The sequence below is a fragment of the Hemibagrus wyckioides genome, linkage group LG22 (assembly GCF_019097595.1).
Source record: "Hemibagrus wyckioides isolate EC202008001 linkage group LG22, SWU_Hwy_1.0, whole genome shotgun sequence".
Lineage (NCBI taxonomy): Eukaryota > Metazoa > Chordata > Actinopteri > Siluriformes > Bagridae > Hemibagrus > Hemibagrus wyckioides.
In genome coordinates, this window is record NC_080731.1 from 15,116,253 (window position 1) to 15,137,045 (window position 20,793).

The 20,793-nt window shown below is 39.5% G+C and overlaps 1 protein-coding gene across 3 annotated transcripts in view; it reads right to left on the reverse strand.

The window, feature by feature from the left end:
• Window positions 1-20,793, reverse strand: part of hip1rb (huntingtin interacting protein 1 related b) — a 65,267-nt gene that overhangs the window by 15,515 nt on the left and 28,959 nt on the right. For all 3 annotated transcript variants that reach the window (XM_058374556.1, XM_058374555.1, XM_058374557.1), the window contains exons 12-19: window positions 19,201-19,253; window positions 19,043-19,115; window positions 16,029-16,212; window positions 15,823-15,911; window positions 15,612-15,728; window positions 13,855-13,956; window positions 13,543-13,737; window positions 10-157 (exon numbers count right to left, since the gene is read on the reverse strand). In XM_058374556.1, the coding sequence (XP_058230539.1) occupies window positions 10-157; window positions 13,543-13,737; window positions 13,855-13,956; window positions 15,612-15,728; window positions 15,823-15,911; window positions 16,029-16,212; window positions 19,043-19,115; window positions 19,201-19,253 (961 nt within the window). The remainder of the gene's footprint in view (window positions 1-9; window positions 158-13,542; window positions 13,738-13,854; window positions 13,957-15,611; window positions 15,729-15,822; window positions 15,912-16,028; window positions 16,213-19,042; window positions 19,116-19,200; window positions 19,254-20,793) is intronic.

Below are 20,793 nucleotides of genomic sequence, written 5' to 3' on the forward strand. Positions count from 1 at the left end.
CTCTAGTACCTGGGGAGCTGGTGCAGCGGATATGTAAAGGATCATCTACTTTGGCTACAGCATCCTGAATGATGATTTCAGCCTCAGTTACTGTACCCTGCAACAGGGCAAACTGCTCATCCAACAACTTCTGCTGCAACTGCTCCTCACGGCCAAGCTACACAAGCACAAAAATGGAATGCATAACTTTTTTTGCAATAACTTTTCAGAGGTCTTTATAGATATGTTTGAGATCAATATTATACATTCAAATCCAGAACATGATCAAAAGAAACATGGAGTTGTTATACATTTATATGTAAAATTTTTTCAAATGTACGCTTTCTTAAGTAGTGAGAAATATTACTCTGCTGATTTTAAAAGTGGCCCCACCACAGTAAAATATGAATATTTTGTAAAGCTTCCCTTAGACAGAATATTAAGCCTGGCACTCTCTAACAAGTTTGGAAAATATTTTCTTGGTATCTTGGGTAAAAGATCTTGGTATCTTGGGCATTGCAAGTTCATGGCTTTGATTGGTGTCTGGTGGTTGGGTTTTCAATCATTAAGATGTCTCTTTCAATATGCTTATGAAATAATTATGAAATCATGCCTTAAGAACAAAATGTGCAGTGCAACACACTGACATTTTCAGAATTATATACAATTAGATTTTACTTGCCGATTTTGTCTGTTGTAGTGGTTGAAAGTAAAAACTTTCTGCCTGCAAATTTCTATATTTTAGTGATGCTGGCATATGTGCGTGTTGCCACATTTTATTGCCAACAATTCAAAACCCACATTTTTTTATATTATATATATCATTATATTATATATGTCACTGAACAAACTGCTCTCCATCATAGACCCACTCTACAGCACACTACAGAGTCAGCAGAGCTCATTCTCAAAAAGACACATTCAGATTCATTGTCACAGAGAACGCTACAGATCATCATTCATACCATCACAATAACATCATACAATAGTTTACCTGTGTGTAACAGGTAATAACACTTTCACACAGCACTATTACAACTATTAACACTTTTTTCTAGACTCATAATGTTCTTCATATTTATTATATATTGCCAGTTTGCACATTTGTACTGTACTGTAATATAAGTATGGATCTAAATATGGTTAATTCCACAACTGTGTTTCATATTTGCACTGCTACAATTAACTTATTGTATTCTATATTTAAGGTTTTCTCTTCTTAGTCTTTTATTTTTATATGTATATAATATATTTTTGTGTGTGTTGTATCTTAAAACGTTCAGCCATAACATTAAAACCACTGACTGCTAAAGGGTGGGATATTTTAGGCAGCAAGTGAACAGTTAGTCCTTGAAATTCGAGCAAGAAAAGCAAGAAAAATGGGCGGTAATACAGATCTAAGCAACTTTGCCAAGGGTCAAATTGTGATGGCTAGATGACTGTCAGAGTACACATGCTGAATCTGGTCCACTGACATAAGCACCTACAATGACCATTACAAGTACAAGTACAAGAACTGGATCATGGAGCAGTAGAAAAAAGTGGTCAAGTCTTATTAATCATGCCTGGCACTAGGATACACTATAGCAAAAAGGCAAGCTGATGGAGGCAACGTTCTCCTGGGAAGCTTGGATCCTGGCATTTATGATGTTACTTGGACATGTGCCATCTACCTAAACATTGTTGCAAACCATTCATGGCAATGGCAGTAGCCTCTTGCAGATAACAGTCAGAAGTCCAATCCACGTTGGCCCCACCTTGCAACCTACAGGATTCAAATATTCATATTTGTACCAGATACTACAATATTAAGGAGGTGATATGACTGATGTTATGTTAGATTTTGTTTTTTGTACTTGATTTTTTACCCCTAAAACAAATAAAGTTTGGTAATTTTAGTTCAAAAGTTGAACTTTTTGACATCTCACCTTTATTGAGATGTTTTCACAATCTCAAAATTATCATGTATTAGGCTACTATTATTATGTGGACATATGTTTGGTGCAAATGGCTAAACACTTGATGGCCCCCATTTACCAGTCAATCTAAAATTGACAATGACCCAACCATGACCCAAAGCATACAAAAAGGACTACAACAAGAGTGGCCTTGGTAAAAGTCTCTGAATGTCCTTGAGTGGACAAACCAAAACAGATTTGAGCCAGATGATAGCAATTCACAGATTTTCCTATCAAAAGTAATTGTGCTTGAGAGAATCTGCCAGGAATAATAAGAGATATTGCCCAAATTCAGGTGTGCAAAGTTATCTAAGAAGACTCAATGACTGCCAAAGGTGCTTCTACAAAGTAGTAGGGTCTGAACACTCATAAAATAGATGTTTCAGTTTTTTTGTGCTTTGTCATTGTGGGTTATTGTGTTTACTTTTATGGCAAAGAATTTGTAATGGATTAAATTTGCTTTTTAATAACAAATGTGGAAAAAACTGAAGGGGTCTGAACACTTTGCAAACCCACTATATGCAAAGCCAATATAAATGACCATGAATGTGAACAAGAATGCAAATAAAGGTCAGTTCATCTCAGACACTTGCCCCAGTGCTACCTTTTTGTTTTATGTACATTAATGTAATGACTTTATGACTAAGTGTCTTGTGAAGTACTGTGGTGGTCAATTGCACCAAGTCAACTATTTATCTAAGCTAGATATTTAGCCCATTACTTTTATATGATGTTCTTTTTGTGCTTTATAGCCTCAGGAGTTTAATTCAGCCTTTAAACTTAAACTACAGAAGGTGATAATATTTAGCTAGCAATTATAAACCAGTTCATTCTAGGTGAGATTACAAGTCCCAATGTCTAGAAGATGTTCTTTTGGGCAGACTAGATGACCCTACTGTGTATGATGCCTTGGGTTTCATACATTTAATGAAGATTATTGGGTCTGAGGATTCCATCCATGTCTAACACGTTAGCTAACACATGGAGAATCTGTGTGTGCACCCAAGGATATTCCTCCCAAGACCATCAATGACCCACTACCTAAATCGATCATGTCTGATGAGGTTGCAGGCAGCAAAACTTTCCCACTGCATCTCCAGACTTTCTCATCTGTCACATGTGCTCAGTGTGAACCAGGTCTTATCAGTGAAAAGAATGGTGCACCAGTGGCAGACCTGCTAATTTTGGTGTTCTTTGGCAAACGCCAATCAAACTACATGGTGCTGGTCTGTGAGCACAGGTCCCACTGGAGGATATCAGGCCCTCATGCACCCTCATGGAGTCTGTTTTTGACAGTTCTGTCATTATAAGAAAATACTGATTAGAAAATAAGAAAATACTTTATTTGCTCTGTTTCATATTTCTGCAGTGCTATGTCCTCCTAAAAATCCACTATACTCCACATACACTCCAGTTGTTTTGAACACCTCACAGTGAGTTTTCAACTTGCTATCACCTTTCTGTTGTTTTCACCTGGTCAGGTTAGTGTCCAGCTGGTCAGGTTAGTCTCCAGGCACAGGAAATTGACTTGCTGCTCTCATAGTTCCTGAAAAGAGCTAAAACCACCAACCTCATAATTAATCTTGTGATTGTGACTGCATAATATTGTCTCACCCATATTATCTATGCCTTCAACCTTCTCTTTTCACATGAAATCTTGTATGTGAACTCACTGCTGCCATCTACACTCATTCATGCTATACTTTTGGAAAGTCCATGCACAGACTTCTCAGGGGCAAGGGATCAGGAAAAAAAAACTGTACAAGTTGCCCACAAGCAATGATATAATTATGCTTGCTTGACACTACAATTTGCCATAGATTGCATACTATAACCCTACTGGCTTCACATTTTCCAAAGGCAAAAACAATACAGTTTATGTATGGTAAGCAACATACTTTTGGTATTCAGGTGTCAGAGGTAGAATAATAAAATTAATATAAAAAAAAAAATATCTACCTATCTATCTATCAATATCTATCTATCTATATCTATATATATATAAATATATATATATATATATATATATATATATATATATATATATATATATATATTTTTTAGTGTATTTATATTAATATATATACACTATATTGCCAAAAGTATTCGCTCACCCATCCAAATAATCAGAATCAGGTGTTCCAATCACTTCCATGGCCACAGGTGTATAAAATCAAGCACCTAGGCATGCAGACTGTTTTTACAAACATTTGTGAAAGAATGGGTCGCTCTCAGGAGCTCAGTGAATTCCAGCGTGGAACTGTGATAGGATGCCACCTGTGCAACAAATCCAGTCGTGAAATTTCCTCGCTCCTAAATATTCCACAGTCAACTGTCAGCTGTATTATAAGAACGTGGAAGTGTTTGGAAATGACAGCAACTCAGCCACGAAGTGGTAGGCCATGTAAACTGACGGAGCGGGGTCAGCGGATGCTGAGGCGCATAGTGCAAAGAGGTCGCCAACTTTCTGCAGAGTCAATCACTACAGACCTCCAAACTTCATGTGGCCTTCAGATTAGCTCAAGAACAGTGCGCAGAGAGCTTCATGGAATGGGTTTCCATGGCCGAGCATCACCAAGCCATACATCACCAAGTGCAATGCAAAGCGTCGGATGCAGTGGTGTAAAGCACGCCGCCACTGGACTCTAGAGCAGTGGAGACGTGTTCTCTGGAGTGACAAATCGCGCTTCTCCATCTGGCAATCTGATGGACGAGTCTGGGTTTGGCGGTTGCCAGGAGAACGGTACTTGTCTGACTGCATTGTGCCAAGTGTAAAGTTTGGTGGAGGGGGGATTATGGTGTGGGGTTGTTTTTCAGGAGCTGGGCTTGGCCCCTTAGTTCCAGTGAAAGGAACTCTGAATGCTTCAGCATACCAAGACATTTTGGACAATTCCATGCTCCCAACTTTGTGGGAACAGTTTGGAGCTGGCCCCTTCCTCTTCCAACATGACTGTGCACCAGTGCACAAAGCAAGGTCCATAAAGACATGGATGACAGAGTCTGGTGTGGATGAACTTGACTGGCCTGCACAGAGTCCTGACCTCAACCCGATAGAACACCTTTGGGATGAATTAGAGCGGAGACTGAGAGCCAGGCCTTCTCGTCCAACATCGGTGTGTGACCTCACAAATGCGCTTCTGGAAGAATGGTCAAAAATTCCCATAAACACACTCCTAAACCTTGTGGACAGCCTTCCCAGAAGAGTTGAAGCTGTTATAGCTGCAAAGGGTGGACCGACGTCATATTGAACCCTATGGATTAGGAATGGGATGTCACTTAAGTTCATATGCGAGTCAAGGCAGGTGAGCGAATACTTTTGGCAATATAGTGTATATATATATATATAAAAATTATGCAAGTTAAATTATTGGTCAGAAGGTAGCTTATATCATGCAAGCAAAACGTAACTACACACTACATTACGACAATTATAATATATTGATTATACATAAGATTTCAGAAATATAATTAAAAACAAAGATACTATGAATTAGGTGATAAACCCCAGAACCTTCTGGCGTGGCAATTAAGCCAACATGAAGCTACAAGTGCCATATATCAAATTATGAACAAAGAGAGGAAAATAATAACTGACTGAAAATTTTGCAAAGTTTTATGCAGAGGTTTATACTTTTACAGGGAAGTCTGACCAGGACAATATTGATAGTTGTATGGATATGGAAGGACTACACTTGCCAAAATTAAGTGAAGAGGCTTTAAAGGCACTAGATGCAGAAATAAGCATTAAAAAAGATGGAAAATGCTATTAAAGTGCCTCCTAATAACAAAGCCCCTGGGCCTGATGGGTTCAGCATCAAATTTTACAAAAGATTTAGGAAGGTTATTTTGCCACTGTTGGTACGTATGTTTAGACATTCACAGGAAGCAGGCCGATTTCCAGCATCTATGTATGATGCCAATAATCTAGCTATGGGGGTCAGAGTCCAGTGACTTCTGTGCCGGTCCCAAGCCTCCGGCGTAAAACATTGCCAAATATAACCATGCGAATCGTCAGTACTCTAAATTTCATACCGGATCGTCAAGGCCCGGGTTAACAACGACCGCCATCGGTGCTGTTGACCTACAGGGCGCTGGTGGAAATTGGGCTACTGTTGGTCGAAGAAGTAGAGGAGGAAGGAGAGTGCGTAGACAGAGAGAGAAGAGGAAAGGTAAGAGTGTAGGACTGAGAATAGGAACTCTGAATGTTGGTACTATGACAGGGAAAAGTAGAGAGCTGGCTGATATGATGGAGAGAAGGAAGGTGGATATACTGTGTGTACAGGAGACCAGGTGGAAGGGTAGCAAGGCTCGTAGTATAGGAGAAGGATTCAAGCTGTTTTATTATGGTGTGGATAATAAGAGAAATGGGGTAGGTGCGGTCCTGAAGGAGGAGTTTGTGAGGAATGTTCTGGAGGTGATGAGAGTGTCAGACAGGGTGATGAGTCTGAAGTTGGAGATTGAAGGGGTGATGCTGAATGTTGTTAGTGGTTATGCCCCACAGGTAGGTTGTGAGTTAGAGGAGAAAGAGAGATTCTGGAGTGAATTAGATGAGGTGATAGAGAGTATTCCAACAGGTGAGAGAGTGGTGATAGGAGCAGATTTTAATGGACATGTTGGTGAGGGGAACACAGGTGATGAGGAGGTGATGGGCAAGTTTGGAGTTAAGGAAAGGCACCTTGAAGGACAGATTGTAGTGGACTTTGCTAGGAGGATGGACATGGCTGTGGTTAACACTTATTTTCAGAAGAGGGAGGAGCATAGAGTGACTTACAAGAGTGGAGGTAGGAGCACACAGGTAGACTACATCCTATGTAGAAGAGGCAATCTGAAAGAGATTAGTGACTGTAAAGTGGTAGTGGGACAGAGTGTAGCCAGACAGCATAGGATGGTGGTGTGTAGGATGACTCTGATGGTCTGAAAGCAGAGGTCAAAGATAGAGATGGAGAAGAAAACCAAGTGGTGGAAGCTGAAAAAGGAGGAATGTTGTGAGGAATTTAGACAGAAGTTGAGGCAGGCTCTGGGTGGTCAGGTAGTGCTGGCAGATGACTGGGAAACTACAGCAGAAGTGATCAGGGAGACAGGAAGAAAGGTGCTGGGTGTGTCATCTGGAAGGAGGAAAGAAGATAAGGAGACTTGGTGGTGAAATGAGGAAGTTCAGGATAGTATTCAAAGGAAGAGGTTAGCCAAGAAGAAATGGGACATGGACAGGACTGAAGAGAATAGACAGGAATACAAAGAGTTACAGCACAGAGTGAAGAGGGAGGTGTCTAAGGCCAAGCAGAAGGCATATGATGAGTTGTACACTAGGTTAGACACTAGAGAAGGAGAGAAGGACTTGTACAGGTTAGCTAGGCAGAGGGATCGAGATGGGAAGGATGTGCGGCAAGTTAGAGTTATTAAGGATAGAGATGGAAAGGTGCTCACAAGTGAGGAGAGTGTACAGAGGAGATGGAAGGAGTACTTTGAAGAGCTGATGAATGAGTCATTTCATCATTTCATTGGATGCACAGAGGGCATTAAACCAAGTACAATGGGGATATATGATGTCGGCCCTGAAGAAATTTGGTTTCGGCCACGTATTTAGAGAGTGGAGAAAAATAATATTCTTCCGTCCAAAAGCTTCAATAGCGACTAACCATAATCTTTCAGCTCAAGACAAGACAAGGCTGCCCATGACTGCATATATTTGGCAACAGGCAGATATCCAACCAATCATGATAGGTGGCCTCCCACAACACATTTCACTTTGTGCAGATGATATACTTCTATTTATAAAAAATCCTAGTAAGTCTATTCCACATCTCCTCACTTCAATTACAAGATTCGGGAATATATCAGGTTTTACTGTTAACTGGGAAAAAAGTGACTTGATGACTATTGGGCCCAACACTTGTAAGCAGTATATAAGACCCACCCTGTTCAAGACAGCAGAAAACTATTTTACCTATCTTGGCATCATAATAACTAAAAAACCAAACTAAAAAAACAAAACTAAAAAACCAAAAGACCTCCTAAGAGTCAACTGGCAAAAGAGGATTGATCAATTAAAAAATAATATAGACTGCTGGAGAACATTGCCAATTTCAATGGTAGATAAAATTATTAAAACCACAATCCTATTTTAAACAATTAGACAAGATAATTTTTCAGTTTTTATGGAATTATAAAACAGTAAGAATTAAAAAACAACACTTCTTTAAACCTAAGGAGAGTGGGGGATTTGGGTTACCTTTCTTTAAAACATATTATTGGGCAGCACACTTGAATATACTTCCTTCCACACTTGGTGGAAGGATGACCCATTAGAAGGAACAAGTGAACAACCTGAATGGCTTAGAATTGAACAAGCCCTCTTCATTGGATTTCCTGACTGGGAGACCCCAGTCAGTCCGGATCGGGAACAGCATCTCCAGCACCACCACACTGAGCACAGGGCTGTGTGCTTAGTCCACTGCTGTTCACCTTGCTGACTCACAACTGTGCAGCAATGCACAGATCCAACCACATCGTCAAGTTCGCCAATGACATGACCGTGGTGGGTCTCACCAGCAAGAACGACGAGTCAGCTTACAGAGAGGAGGTGCAGCGGCTAACAGCCTGGTGTAGAGCCAACAACCTGTCTCTGAACGTCGACAAGACTAAAAGAGATGCTTGCTGACTTCAGGAGAGCATAGAGTGACCATTCTCCGCTGTTCATCGATGGATCCTCTATGGAGATCATCAAGAGCACCAAATTCCTTGGTGTTCATCTAGCAGAGAACTTCACCTGGTCACTCAACACCAGCTCCATCACCAAGAAAGCCCAGCAGCGCCTCTATTTCCTGAGGAGGCTGAGGAAAGCCCATCTCCCTCCCCCCATCCTGACCGTGTTTTACAGAGGGACCAGGGCCTGGTTTGGGAACTGCACCATCTCAGATCGCAAGACCCTTCAGCAGATAGTGAGGACAGCTGAGAAGATCATCCGAGTCTCTCCGCTCCATCACGGACATTTACACTGCACACTGCATCCGCAAAGCCAACAGAATTGTGGATGACCCCACACACCCCTCACACACACTCTTCACCCTTCTGCCATCTGGAAAGAGGTACCAGAGCATTCAGGCCCTCACAACGAGACTGTGTAACAGTTTCTTTCCCTCAAACCATCAGGCTCCTCAACACCCAGGACTGAACTGTACAAAACTCTTTCTTTCACACACACACACACACACACACACTCAGAACTGAACTGTACAAAACTGTCTGTCTCTCACACACACATATACACACACACACACACACTCTCTCTCTCTCTCTCTCTCTCTCTCACCTGTGTGGACACACACACATTACTTACACTACTCACAAAAAGTTAAGGATATTCGGCTTTCGGGTGAAATTTCAGGATGCACCTAAAATGCACTATAACCTTTACAGGTGAACTTAATTTGACCTTCTCTACACTTTTGAATGCACATGTCCAACTGTTCAGTGTTTCAGTACTTTTTGCATAACTTGCTGTTCTCTAACAAGCTGCTTAACGGCAAAATTCACAACTGGTGTTTGATCCATGAATCGACCAATACATTTTCTGGTTCAATTAGAATTGGTATTTAAACTGTCCTCTTCATCATGCTGTTCACATTTTGACATCATGAGACCAAGACCACACCTAACAATTGATCAACAGTACCTCGCCATTGCAAGGCTTCAAACAGGATGTTCTCAGAGGGAAGTGGCCACTGAGCTTAGCGTGTCACAGATTGTCATCAGCAGGTTGCGACAGAGATACAGAGAGACTGGAAGAGTCACAGAAAGGAATAGAAGTGGACGTCCTTTGGCCACATCCCACGTTGATGACCGCTTCATTGTGAACAGTGCCCTGCGGAACCGGATGATGAATGCCACTCAACTCCAGGCACATTTAAGGGAGGTGAGTGGCACCAAAGTGTCACATCAGACCATTTGAAACCATTTACATCAGCGTGGTCTGCGTGCTAGATGACCTGCAAGGGTACCTGACCACAGCACCAGGCACAGGCATCATCGTCTTGCATGGGCCAGCTGGACGAGGGACTAGTGGGCCTCAGTGCTGTTCTCTGATGAAAGTCGATTCACGTTGAACAGAAATGATGGCCACCAACGATGTTGGAGACGTCAAGGAGAGTGCTATGCATCAGCCACTGTTGTGGCTGATGGGTGGTGGACTGTAAAGTCTGGGCAGGTGTGTCTACTCAATACAGAACTGCCCTACATCTTGTGAATGGTACAGTGACAAGCCAATACTACCTGAATAACAATCATTATTCCAGTCATTGTGCCCCTGCATGAACAACACAGGCCTAATTTCATCTTCATGGACGACAATGCTCCAGCTCATCGAGGTCGCATCATTAGGGAACGGCTGCTGGAGGCTGGGGTACCTCAAATGGAGTGGCCTGCACTTTCTCCAGACCTGAAACCCATAGAAAATCTATGGGATCAGCTGAGTCGCCGTGTAGAGGCTCTTAACCCTGCACCCCAGAACCTCAATGACCTGAGGGCTGCCCTTCAATAAGAGTGGAATGCCATGCCTCGGCAGACAATAAGTCGACTCGTGAACAGCATGAAACGTTGTTGTCAAGCTGTAATTGATGGTCAAGGGCACATGACAAATTATTGAGATGTTGACATTTTTTGTTGTGGTACACCACTAATGTTGGCTTTTGTTTCAATAAATTGTTTGAGATTAGGAAATCACCTTTGCATGCTTCTACTTGAATGCCCTACTTTCATGATATAATATCACTGTAGAGTGAACTTTTTACATTTTCCATAAATTTCACCCAGCCTTTTTGTGAGTAGTGTATATTGTTCAATACTTATTGCACTACCTTGTGTCAACCCTTGTGTTTATTATATCTGCTGCTATATTTATATTTATTTCTATTTTGCACTACCTCAACCGCTGCTATTGTATTTTTGCACATGTTGTCAGGTCTCATAGTTGTACATCATCTCATTTTATGTACATTTCATTGCACATGTTCTTTTTCTTTTTTCGGCGCTAAGTGTCCTGTGTTTTTGTGTTGTCTTTTTTGTACTTACTGTTTTTGCACTGTCTTGTCGTTGCTTTGTTTTCACCTAGCTGCACACTTTGCACTTTATGTGGCTTGGACAAAACTTCGGTCCTAGCTCTGTGTTGTTTTTTGTGTTTGAACTATATGTTGTATGTTTATGTAGCACCAGGTCCTGGAGAAACATTGTTTCATTTCACTATGTACTGTGTCAGCTATATGTGGTTGAAATGACAATAAAGCTTCTTGAATCTTGAATCATTGCAGGCAATATGCAACAGTCCAGGAAAGGTTAGGAAGCTTAACTATAATAATCATTTTGTTATAGGCCAGTCTTTAAAAATTTGGAAACAAGTTAAAATATATATTAAAGCTCCTAATGTACATCTTGAATGCCCCATATGTATGAATCACTCCTTCATTCCCACTCTTAATGATAAGGTTTTTTCGCTTTGGAATCAGAAGGGAATAAGCTGTGTCAGCTCACTTCATATGAATGGGCATTTCTTGTCTTTTAAAGAGCTCCAGTCAAAGTTCTGGTCACCAAATTCTCACTTTTTCAGATATCTGCAAATCCTGATTTTAAACAATTAAAAAAGCATGAAAAATTTGAGGAAATAAACTGATTTAAAGCCGGAAACTCAAAAGCAGTGTCATATTTCTATAATGTATTAAGTGATTTGGTAGATAGTGACACAACTACAATTAGAAAATCATGGGAGGAGGATTTAGGTTTCACTATTGAGGATGTGCAATGGGAGGAATGCCTATAGAATATACATGATTGTTCAATTAATACTAGACACAACTTAATCCAATTCAAATCTCTACACAGAGTATACATGTGCAAAACTAAGCTTCACAAGATTTTTCCTGAAGTGTCACTGGTATGCAATAAATGCAAGGTTGTGGAGGGTACACATCTGCATTCATTTTGGACATGTTGTAACCTTCACAAGTACTGGACTGATATTTTTTATCTGCTTTCAAGTGTGTATAAAAAGATATTACTCCAGATCCAATGATTGCCATTTTTGGGGTGATTTCTGTACCTTCTTTTAGTACATATGAAAGACAGGGTATCTCTTCATTTATGGTTCTTGCAAAGAGATTGATTGTTCAGAGGTGGAAACTTGACACTGTTCCAACATTCGATGTGTTGCTGAGTGAGTTAGCGGGCATTATTCATATTGAGAAGTTACGATTTATTGACAGTGATAAGCTAGATATATTTTGGAAAACATGGAAGCCTGTATTAGACCACTTAGGAATGTGAAAACATTTATGCTGGATTTTATACTGCATTATTGCAACATCGCACCCAGATCCAGAACACCAGAGGGAGCCCTCGCCCGAGTATTAGCACTCTCATACTCACTTCCTGGTTTGCTTTAGCATTTAAGCAGCATGCTCCCTTTGTTCAATGTGAAGTATCGTTCTTTTGTGACATACTAAGCCTTGCCATAGTTCTGCTCTCTGATTATTTGCTGTGTATGCGCCTTGCCTTCTTCTTCGACTTTTGGTTTTGTTACAGTTTTGATTTTTTAGTGTTTGATTTCCGGCTTTTGAACTTGGCTTCGTCTAAACGGTTTATGATTCCTGCCAGTGTGAGTTTCAATAAAGATCTGCACATAGATTCGAATACTCCCGTCTCTGACAAATCATTACAATTATACCTTTGTAACTTTGTGAATTTATTTACCTAAATATTATCTTGTTATTGTGGCATTTTTGTATTTATCACTGTGATCTGTTAGGAATTCCTTTATTTTGTGCATCAGAGATATTTATTTGTAACTAGTATACCGTACTATTGTTTTCCTTTGGACCTCTGTTCTGCAAAAATAAATGTCATATTAAAAGTCAACTTAAAAAAAAAAAAAGAGATGTGGGCTGAGTTGGAGAGGTTGCATAGTTGCATAGGTTACTTTAGCTGGAAGTATATATTTAATCAAAATGACAATATTTCCAAAGTTTCTTTAACTGTTTCAATCTTTACCAGTTTTTCTGCCCAAGTCTTTTTTCCGTTTAATCAATCACTGTATAGCTTCCTTTATCTGGGAAACCAAAACTCAGAGGGTCAAAAAACGTACCCTCCAGAGGAGGTGTGAAGTAGGTGGATTGGGTCTTCCAAGTTTTATTCATTATTACTGGACATCCAACATACAAAAGATACTATACTGGCTCCACTGCCCTGAAACAAACTGGTGTACAATTGAGTCACAAATGTGTCACTCTTCATCTCTCCCAGCTTTAGTATACTCTTCTTTACCCTTCAAAGCCTCTCATTTTACATCCAAACCCATAGTGCTTTCTACTCTTAGGATCTTAAACCAGTTTCGCTACCACTATAAGTTGACATCAGCATCAACTCTGGGCCCCATTTGTAAGCATCATTTATTTCTCCCTTCTACATTGGACTATGAGGAGAGCTCTAAGAGAAACTAATAGCATGTAGACTGCAAGAGTTGCAAAATGTTATTATCCCTGTCCATTACCATTCCCTTACTGGGAGTTATTCCCTAGTTATGGCAAATATAAGCCTTTGAACCATTCAAAGCCCAGACTACCTTCTCTTTTAGTTTTCCCTGGAGATGTCCCAGCTCCTTGCTACTCCTCTCCCTCTCTTGCTGGAGAGAGGACTCCTTCAGCTGTGCTGTCTGTTTCAGAGAGGATAGCTCAGCCTCCTTCTCACTCAAACAACGCATCAGACGCTCCTTTTCTGCTTGCACTGAGGTTATAGAGTTGCTCAGCTGCTCACTGTCCTACAGGTGATGTTAAGAGCATAAAATTAAACACTAATCCATAATGTCACTTAATTTTGTTCTAATTTGGTTCTTAATTTTGTGTTCATTCAGGTAGACACAAATCATTATACATACCTTTTCACAAGCCTGTAATATCCCTTTTATTTGTTGGATCTCTCCAATCTTCTCCTCCAAACCTCGTCTTAATTTATCCATTTCAAACTTTTGCTCGTCTAGCTGCAAAATGTATAGTCAGGTCCGTAAGTATTTGTACAATGACATCATTTTCATGCCTCTGTACACCATTTGAAATGAAGCTATCAAGATTTCATTCAAAATACTGTATTAACCATTTAGAAATTACATCCACTTTGTTCATCATCTGTTTATATCCACAGGCTTAAAAGTAATTGGACAAGTAACCGATAAGCAGTGTGTATAGTTCAGGTGTGGCCGTTTTCTTGTTATGTCATGACAGATGGAGGCAATAAAATATCTGAAGTTGATTTCAATTGTTAAAATCAACAGTTGAAATCAACTTCAGATATTTTATTTTATGCATCTGGTAACTCTTCATGTTCACGTGGTCCAAAGAGGAGGCAATGCATGTTAAGCAGGACATTATTAAGCTGATTGAGATCTATCAGAGGGTCAGAAGAAAATGCCAAAATCAACAATTTGGTACAGTTAAAAATAACTACTGCATGTCAACCTCAGCAACTCCAAAAGGCCTGGAGGACAACTAAAGTGAAGGACTGCAGAATTCTTTTCTTGGTGAAGAAAAATCCATTCATGAAATCTAGCCAAGTCAAGAACACTCTCAAGGAGGTAAGAGCATTACTGTCAAAGTCTACAATCAAGAGATTTCTATATACAGTGAGTTTACCTCAAGAAACCATCTAAAAGAAACCTGCTATGTTCTGGAGCAAGTTTTGGACAGGGAAAATCATTATTACATTTAACAGACTGATGGAATGCTATGGAGAATGAAAGCTCAGAATCCAAACCTTACCACATCACCTCTCAAACATGGCAGAGGCAGTGTTATGGCAATAGCATTTATAACTGCCATTGGAATTTGGTCCCTGGTGTTTATTGATGATGTGACTGCTGATAGAAGCAGCAGGATGAATTCTGTAGTGTATAGAGCTCTGATAATATCTGCTCTGATTCAACTGCTGGGAAATTGATAGGACAGCACTAGTACAGATCAACAGTGACAAAACATACCATGAAAGCAAACCATGAGCTTCTTAAGAAAAAGAAATAGAATGCTCTTAAATGACAGTGTTAGTCATCTGACCCAACTGAGCAATAACTTACTAAAGACAAAACTGAAGGCAGAAAGACCCTTTTACAAGACATACAAAAATGCTTAGAAGTCAGTCAATGTATCAGAGAATACATTAACACTGGATCAGCCTAAAAACTTTTTTAACAACATACAACAATACATAAAACAAACAGGGAAAATAAGAGCTAAGTGTTTCAGGAAGAGGCAGGTCTTCCCATAAACATGCAGCAACCTAAGCTGGCTACAGGAAAAGTTTGTCATCTCATTTGGTGATGTCCATGATTTCAGGCAGTCACAAGTTTTACAATAATCCTTATAATTAGAATTATTAGTCAGTTTGTCCTTTTTCAAGTTTAAGCCTTTTAAAATGGGAGGGACTGTGTAAAAATGGCTGTGCTGTAATTCCTAAGTGGTTAACGTTAAATATTTTTTCTTAAACCTCTGGAGTTAAAGCTGAGTGTTCACATCTTGAACTTTACAAATCACATCTTGACTGATTTATTTCAAATCCATTTTGGCATACACGGGAAAATTTACAAAAATTGTGTGTGGCACATCTGTGTGTGTGTGTGGCACATCTGTGTGTGTGTGTGGGAACCTTCATGTCTGACTCCTGTTTGATCCTCTCCACTTCAAAGGACAACTGTTGTTTAGTTCTGGCCACCTCCTCCTGGGTCTGCTGAGTGGCCGAGAGCATCTTAACTGTGTCTGCACTCTGCAAGTCAGAAACATAATTTTTTTCACCATGCAGTGATGTCTTATTAAAACACACATGCAAAAAGGCATACAACACCCCCAAAACCACCAACCTTCCTGAGCAACTCTGCATGGTTGGCTACCAATTCTGCATGTTTCTCCTTTAGCTTGTTATAGCGTAGCTCTGTAGCTTGAGCCCTCTCTGAACATAAATTAGATTGTATTATTTTATCACAATAAGTCTGTGTATTATTGACAATAAACATATTCTAGTGACACAGGGTTTTATAAGCCATTTTAGAAACAAGTTTAAACTCACTGTCAGCTTCAAAAAATGTAGATTGCATTGTCTCATGTTCTGCATTGCATCGTTTTATAGTCTCCAGTTCCATACGTAGTTGCTCATTCTCTACAAGGGCACGCTGTTTTTGCACCCTCTGCTCCTCCAGCTCTGCCTCTAAACTGTTGATCTGAGATTTCAGTTGAGTGATATATCGCTGAGCCTACATTGGGAAGAGACACAGGAATGTTATATCTGTAGATATACATACATATACACATAAACACAGTATCTGCCAAAGATTACTAGTACTGTATCTAGTTACTGACTGACTGACTGACTGGTGTTTTAATTTGCATCAAATCTAAAGTAACTGCATTCACATTTGCAGATTTTATTTAATTTTGTTTACTTCTTTTCACATCAAAATTTTAATTAAAGCCTAAAAGGTACAGAAGTTAAAAATTACAGTTTTAAGATATCTACATGAAGAAGTAATTTTTTCTCTGTGGTTTAATGTTGTCCCATTCCTATTAACAAAATTGTGTACAAATCCTCAGGGTTACGAGGGCCCCCTCACAATTTCAAAATCATCAGAAAACTGCAATGCAAGCACCATCACCTTTCCATTATAAACACTGAGTTATTTTGGATATTTGTTGTATCTAGTCAAAACAACAGTTGCTTAGCTGATGAGATAACATTTTCTCTAACATGCCATTGTACATTCATATCTGCTTTCAAGTTTCCTTTGAAGACGGGTAATGCCCAGGACCATTTGCAGAGAAGCAGGCCATATCACAAAACCTCTCCTGAATTATTGTTTTGTCTATTGTTCCAAGAGAGTTCTGTTTTTTTTTTAATTCTCAGTTGCAAATTTAAACTTTCTGTGCTTCTGTAGATTTCTGTGCTTCTATTTTAGCAGAGTAGATTTGTGTGTGGTGTTGTATGGAAACAGTGTACTGCAAACTGGTCTGTGTATTAGGTTATTCTATAACTCTTTTAATCACTGTTGGCTTTATTCTCACCTCTCTCATCATTAGTCTGAGAACATGTTTTAAAATCTTCTGGGATACACTAGTCCTTAGATTATTATTTGTGGTTCCAGGAACTTTCCACCTGCACATTATACAACCGGTTGTACTGGCAAGGATGTTTATGGCCTTTGTCTATGATCTATTGCTCTGAAACATTTACCATTGTTTAAAAGTTTTGTCCCTGAGAATTTTAGGAAATTTTACCAGGATTGGTACTTGCCTAAAATCATCCTCACCAATGGCAACATTAAAAAAAATAATAATGACACTAAGTGCAATTTGCACAACACACACACACACACACTCCACTTTAAAATAATCCTGTATACCTGATCATTTATGAGTATATAGTTGTCTAATCCACCATAATATAGCCATAGCACAAAACTAAAACATGCTGATATAGTTAAAGAGCTTCAGTTAAAAAAAACTGGGATGCCTGTGAGTTTACTCTTCACAGACACTTACTGCATGTTTGTTGATACCAGATGGGCTGATTTGAGCATTTCAGAAATTGCTGATCATGTAATCACTCATAGCACGCACTCCAAAATGCTTAAAACTAAACCTTGGGGGTTGGTGGGCTACAATAAGAGAAGATCACACTGATGTGCATACTCCCTGATAGTGGACCATTAAAGACAGGAAAAGACCATGTGATCCCATTGTAGCTCACCCACTTCAGGGTTTGATGTGTTGTGCATTCTGAGATGCTTTTCTGCTCAGAGCAGTTATAAATTGAAGTTAACTGAAAAAAGCGTATTTATTTGAGTTACTATAGATTTCCTGTAAGACAAGTTTGGTCTAAACACATCCAAAGCACAAAACACATTTGGCCACAAAAACTACCGAGTTAGGCTGACAGGAAGTCCAGGATCCATCTGCACAGGCCCAGAGCATGGAGTTTCGCATCAAGCTTGAAGGGCACAGTGGTTTTGAATGCTAATTTGTACTCCACAAATAGCATTTTTTACATTTTGTCCAGGTGGGAGAGAGCATTGTGTAGGTTAAAAGCAATGCCCATTGTCTAGCAGTTGTTGCAAAATTGTGTGTATTGGTGTGTCGTGGTGAGGCATTTACTGACAATGGAGGTCAGACCAACAGGGCAGCAGTTGTTCAAGCAGTTTACCACCACTTTCTTTGGTACAGGCACAGTGGTGGACATTTTGAAATGTGTGGATTACAGACAGTGAGAGGGAAAGGTTAGAAATGTCCACAAAAACACTCACTAATTAGCCTGCGCCTAGGGATGTTTTCTGGACCTGCAGTCTTGCAGATATTCATTTCTATGAATATATTTCATTTACTGGCTTTGCAGAAGGCATAGCTGGCTTTTTTCTACTCCTCCACACTGCTAGAATTAAAAGCAGACGCTCATGTGTTTAGGGCAGCACAAATTTGGCAGTAGAATGCCAGGTAGCAGGGACAATTAGCACTGTGTCTTAGTCTGACGAGGATGCCGGCTTTTCTTTCACCTTTGGGTTGTGCTTCTGCAATCGCAGGCAGTGATGAAGAAAGGAGACAATTTTCTGACCTTGGGCATCAGGATATGACAGACACCACCCAACAGCTGTATCTGTAACTAGCATTTATTTTTTTAACTGTGACAGTCTTTTGCTGTGACAGTTAATCGTTTAACCGTTTTTTGTTAACCCTGTATCATTAGTCTATTTAAACAGTGTGCTTCCTTAGCCTCCTGGTGGTCCAGTGGCAGGATCCTGTGCTCTAATTTCTGTGGCCCGGGTTCGATTCTCGGGCAGGGTGTTAATCCGTCCTCTGAAGAGTTAACTCTCAGTGCTAGTTCCAAGTCGGATTAAATGGGAGGGTTGTGTCAGGAAGGTCATCCGGCTAAAACCTGTGCCAAATTGAAACATCCGGACCAAATGATCCGCTGTGGCGACCCCAAAGAGGAAGCAGCCAAAAGAACAACAAACTATGTTCTTCCCTTCTTTGGGAACTATTGTGGATTTACCTGCTGCAATTGGGAGCCAACTTTCTCTAGCTTGTTTTTCTTACCTCAGCTTTGATCTTCTCAATTTCAGCTCGAAGTAGCTCAATTTCGTGCTTCAAGCTGTCAATCTGGAGGTCCCTGTAGAGCAGAAAATGATACCTTGGAGCAGCTCATTCAAAATAGCTTATTGTTAACAAGTGGAAACATTTGAATATTTTAATACCTGTCATCAAAGCCATTATTTGGGGGCCCGAATGTCTGATCAAATATGTCAACCTGTTAAAAAACAGCAAATAAAAGCTTAACACCTAAACTTTGTTGGAAATTTTGTGAAGAATGTGGAAATACACAGATGTCCTACAAAAATCTTTCAAGTCAGAATACCAGTCAAGTTTTAAAAAGCAACCATTTTTGGGTGACATGCTCATAGACTGTTTAAAGTCCACTAATTGATATGAAAGTATTTTACAACATCTAGTATGACATTCTCTGCAAATGACACCAACCCAAAACTTTCTTGAGATGCAACAATGAGATTCAAGTGAGAATTTGTCCAGTCTTAAAATTCCTATATAGAGTATACAGCACTCACCACTGATGCTCACAGACTATCTGCAACTCCTCCACTAATAACACCAATACTGATAAGAGACAAAATCTTTTCCATCAAATGGTGAACAGTACATGAGACATCTAGAACTATGCATTAAATTAAACCAGAATGGCCTTTAAACTGTATAAAAAGGTTCTATGTGGTTTTAGTGTTTATAATGGTTGTAATCAAATATGTAATTTATGAGACATACTAACTGCAAAAATTCAGATTTCCCCAAACACTAAATTGTAGTGCAATAAATGATCATAACAGGGCTTGTCTGTGCAAGTATTAATAATAAAATTAGAGATATTCTGACCAAAATTAAAAAATTAACTGTGGTAAAAAATTATTTGTGGTTAACATGTCTACTTGTGCCGAAATGGGAAATCAGCGGGTTTGAATACTGGAGAATCCCTGTAAAATTTGAAAGACTACAATGGCTAGGAGAGGCCATTTTGGTGGTAGGAAAAATGAAAAACAATTTTGATTCTTACAGCTTTCTTGACTGAGGGTACATTTAAGATATGATGTTTTATAAATACAGCATAAAAGCTAAGGCATGTAAGCTAAGGTGTATTTGGCAGTGAGATGCCATAAACTGTACTGTAATCTAGCTAGCAAGTTAAATGTATCCATTAAACTTGTTTATACAGGCCATTGATCTTAGATCTAGTTTCTTCATGCACATATTTATTTTTACCTTATTAGCTTAAGCTATGACATTCAAAAAATGAGACTCTTGTAGCATCAAATAAATGTATCAATGGACATACAGTCATTTCATGCACAGTTCTTTAAGTCACGCCTGAACACCAAAAAACCGTCTTGATGGAGTTGTGTAACTGGGACATTCAGCCTGAAAATAATTTTATTGATGCATTTGACCATCTCTGTTGTGATGGCCTGTCGACCTGTCCAGGGTGTACCCCTGCTTTTTGCCCAATGTGTGCTGGGATAGGCTCCAGCAGACCCCCATGACCCTAATTAGGAATAAAGCAGGTATAGACAATGGATGGATGGATGGATGAACATCTCTGTGTATGAGGCTGTCTCCTTCAAAAGCTCCTCTGTACAAATTTTTTTTTGCTTTTTACAAATGTACACCGTTTACAAATAGTACTGTATTAATGTACTTAATATTGGTGTCAAATGGCATTCAGTAGTTGGCTGAGTACATTTACATTCTAAAATAAAAATTTTAGTGTGATATTGAGGTTA